Source organism: Zea mays, chromosome 6, assembly GCF_902167145.1.
Source record: "Zea mays cultivar B73 chromosome 6, Zm-B73-REFERENCE-NAM-5.0, whole genome shotgun sequence".
Classification (NCBI taxonomy): domain Eukaryota; kingdom Viridiplantae; phylum Streptophyta; class Magnoliopsida; order Poales; family Poaceae; genus Zea; species Zea mays.
Genome location: NC_050101.1, coordinates 110,510,823 through 110,514,924, shown reverse-complemented (window position 1 = coordinate 110,514,924; position 4,102 = coordinate 110,510,823). Strand labels below are relative to the sequence as shown.

Sequence of the window (4,102 nt, the reverse complement as noted above, 5' to 3'; positions counted from 1 at the left end):
TGAGCCAGATTTGCTCAGTTAGTTGAGGGCTTCTTTTAGTTATTTAAAGCTCACTGCTCCTAATACATAAACTATATATCACCTAGGGTGATGGACACTAGTACAAACAAGCTCTATAGTGACGGTTGTGAACCTATTTTCACTAGAGTTTCTTAGAACCGTCGGTGCTAGGGGCCAGTAGAAATCATCATTTTTAGAGGCGATAAATGAGGACCGCCAGGGAAAATCGATTTTCACTTACGGTTGAGTTAAGAAAATCGCCAGTGGAACATTTCCACTGACGGTCGACGTAATAAAGCCGCTTGTAAAAAATATTTTCAGAAACATTAAATGGATTTTTAAAACAGCAAAATTTTATTTAAGGAGAGGACTCCACCCACCCACCTGTCTCCGTCAAAGTCGCAAGTCGTGGTATTTTTCGCGCAAAATTCTCACGCTACGCGGTTGTAAGGAATCAAAGAGCTGACCTCACCGTCGCGCGTACCCTCCACTGCAACTCCGCCTATAGCATGATTTGTGTCTAGTTTATAGTTTTTTGTCCACATATTACAACCAACTGGATGTAAATTGCTTGTTTGAGAATGTAAACGAATTCAAATAAAAAAAGTTGTCAACTACAAAGTTGAATAACTTTTAAAGTTCTACAACTTTCATTTTGACACTTTTTCATCCGAGGTAGTTTGCAAAATTTAAATTTTAAGTTTGACATACTTAGATTCAATTTTTGAGAACCGAAATGAGTTCAAATAAAAAAGTTATCAACTACAAAGTTTCATAACTTTTAGAGATCTATAACTTTTATTTTGGTTGTTTCATCATACGAGGTCATTTAAAAAACTCAAAAAATTAAGGATAAAAATGATTTCTAGTGATTGTTCCATAAGAAGACCGTCACTAGAAATCGATTTCTACATGCGGTTCCTTAAGAAACAGCCAGTAGAAATCATAGATTTTTACATGCAGTTTTCTTAAGGAACCGCACTAAACATAGCACAGGCGGTTGATAACCGAATCCGCCTGTAAAAATATATCATCCCGCATGCTTTGAGTCTTTTTCTACTAGTGGGACCCAACGGTCCATCACTGGGTCCATCACCAGGACCACCTTGGCGCCCGATCGCGTGCACCCTCCTGTGCGGCTCGTGCCTGCGCAGCTCCGCCCGTGTGTAGGGGTGGTAATGGATCGCGATCCAAATGCTTCTTCACAAAATGGTAGTGCCCTAAATAATTTTTAGTTTAAAAATGAATAGAAATAGAGCTCAATCCTAATCCGATATAATTCTTAAATCTTATAGTGTAAAATTTAGAGTATATTGTCACCCCTACCCGATACCCACTACCCGAATCCAAACTACCCGAACTCATACCCGATCTACTTGAACCCAAATCACCCAAACACTAGTTCAGATCCTGGGTCTGAAAACCCAAAAATATACTGGGTAAATCAAGTAACATGTTCCAGTACGACCCGATTTACCCGAAAGTATATATTATTTGTTTTGGTCCCTAAGCTGGCTCGTACTACCTTGATAATGAATAATTAAGAATACTTATAGTGGAAGACAGTCGTGTAAGACAATCATGGCTGCCTCTTTGCGTCTGGTGCAGTATGTAATGACGAATTTGGAAGCCTTTGCCCTGTCGTTGTGAGGCTGATATGATTTACAATTTGGGCTCTAATTGAAGTCGACATCATCTTCTTCTCTATCATTTAATTTTAGGTAAATCCGTAGAAGTGATGTTATATGTTTACGTAGTAGTTCTTTATTTGTTTGAAATATTAATACATTAAGATAGTAGTTCTTTATTTGTTTGAAATATTAATATATTGCAGTGGATGAAAGCCAATTGGGTAAATCGGCATTACCCGAACCCGAAATTATGGGTACCCAAATTATTAGGTATCTGCTTATTTCGGTACACTTCGGGTAGCGGTTTTTAAAATACATATTTTGAAAAACTCGAATTACCTGACCCGATTTTTTCGGGTAACCCGAATGACCACATCTAGTGCTGGGTGATGCGGCTCGTGGACAGGCGTGGGGCGGGACGTGATGAACATGTGATTCTACTTGTACAATTATATCATGGACACAATGAAATATATATATAGAACTTTTGAGTAAATAAGATTATAAACCAGAAGTTAACAAAAAGTATTGAACTTTATAATAAGGGAGAACAAAGATATATTATTGAAGCGCTGAAAACATGTTTCCTGGTATATAGTTGAGAATTTAAGACATAACGACTAGTTAACTAGTGCTACAAATGTCTATAAATAAACAAACTAGCTAGTTGACTAAGCTACCGTATAATTATTTGGACAATACTCCTAAATAACATATAGGAATACAAGAAGATTTCTCTGCTTGTCTTTAGATAACTAATGTTTGCACAAAATGCAAACGCACACCGAGTGAAATCCACCTGATTCACATCTGTAATCCTTTACATAGGAACCATCAGAGAATTTTCCCTCTATAGCACAATTTGCCTTGCACATTGCTTTAAAGCAGAATGGATGCACTTTAACAAACTGCCTGCAAGTTTCTGCACGGAATATGTCGACATATTATTAGAATAAAATTGTGGGGTTTTATCTCAATAAAACAAACATTAAATTGTTAGCATTAACAAACTAATAGAGTTCTATAAACTAAACAAATTAATAGACATAAGCAAATGAAATAATTGATTTCATAGAAGTCTACCATCTGCCATTAATTCTGCATGTCATCAAATATACATTAATATGGTAAAACACTATAAATTTGAGAGGGATACAAACCTGCCAAAGTAGTATCTCCGTGTAAGGCAAGTACTAAGAAGATGAATAAAGTAACATATCTTGGATCCATTATCAAACTTAAAATGTCTAAGATATATCTTGTCACTTGTGAGTGGACTAATGATGGTTCCATTTACATGTTGTATAAATAGAGAGTGAAAGTACTAATAATAGAATTGCAACATGGTCCAACGAGGGAAATGCATGTTGATAGTGTCAAATCAAACTAACAGTTAGTTACTAGTAGACTAAATCTTGGTAGAGAATGGTGTTCGAGTACCAACAACTTCACTGCATGCATAAATATATTTGGTCAAAGATCCTAGATTTGTGTGTGTATACACACACAAATAGGTCATCGTGGTTGACATGCATACCTTATTTTTGTATGGAGAGCATGGTATTTTATAGTTGCTATTTTCTGAATGATTTATCTTTGCATTTGTGTGCATGTATTGTCACACTCGATTTAAAGAAGACAATTGAATGCAAACCATGTATATGACAAGACCAATTTCACATACACAACGACGTTATTAGTGAAAGTGTCATCACATAATGCTTTAAATAAATAAAATAAATGTATTATTACATACCAAAGTCATAGCGGGAACGAATTAAACTTAGTGAATAGCATCTAAAACAAGTAAACTCAAATATCCATAGACAAACTGACTAGTGGTTCACCCACCTAGTATTCATCATACTCCTAGAACTCCTTAGTGTACTCATGATTCCCATCTTGACCATCTAAGCAGCGGTTGCATTAGATGCAACGTAGTTGTTGTAGAAAATAACAAAGATGAGCATACAACTTTCCCAGCAAGTGACATTAAAATGATGCATATGGAGGTTTTTGTATTTACTAGTTGAGGATTAGCATTTTTAGTTGGTATATGAAATCATTTCGAAGCCAAACCATGTTACAAGATCTAATGTGTGAGGAAACTCTAAGTTTAACTTAAATGTGAGCATGACTGATATTAGATTATACACTTTACCCACAAGACAAGATATTTTCTGGTTGTACCTATCGTGCACCTCAGAAGTGTGCATGATAGGTACTTTTATTGTAAAGTCATTTCTTATAGAGTCACTACAAGTTTCCACCTAATTTGTCAGTATAGACCTAAGTCCAATGGGTGACTATCCAAACCTACACCACATTTGACTGTAAATGTCTATACCTCAGTGTAGGAAACGGTGACGCCTAAGAGGGGTGAATTTGTACTTCTAAAAATTATCTCTAAACTAGGCCACAAATTAATCCCTAGAACAAAACCTATGAACATAAGCAATCTAGAATGTGCA

General features: G+C 35.9%; 1 protein-coding gene across 1 annotated transcript; it reads right to left on the bottom strand.

Moving 5' to 3' along the window:
• Positions 1–2,182: 2,182 nt before the first annotated feature.
• On the bottom strand, positions 2,183–2,924 carry LOC118472233 (uncharacterized). Its single transcript, XM_035960112.1, has 2 exons — positions 2,792–2,924; positions 2,183–2,553 (listed from the first exon to the last, which is right to left on the bottom strand). The coding sequence occupies exons 1-2, from the start codon at positions 2,922–2,924 to the stop codon at positions 2,387–2,389; spliced, it is 300 nt and encodes a 99-aa protein (XP_035816005.1). The 3' UTR covers positions 2,183–2,386.
• Between the last annotated feature and the right edge of the window lie 1,178 nt (positions 2,925–4,102).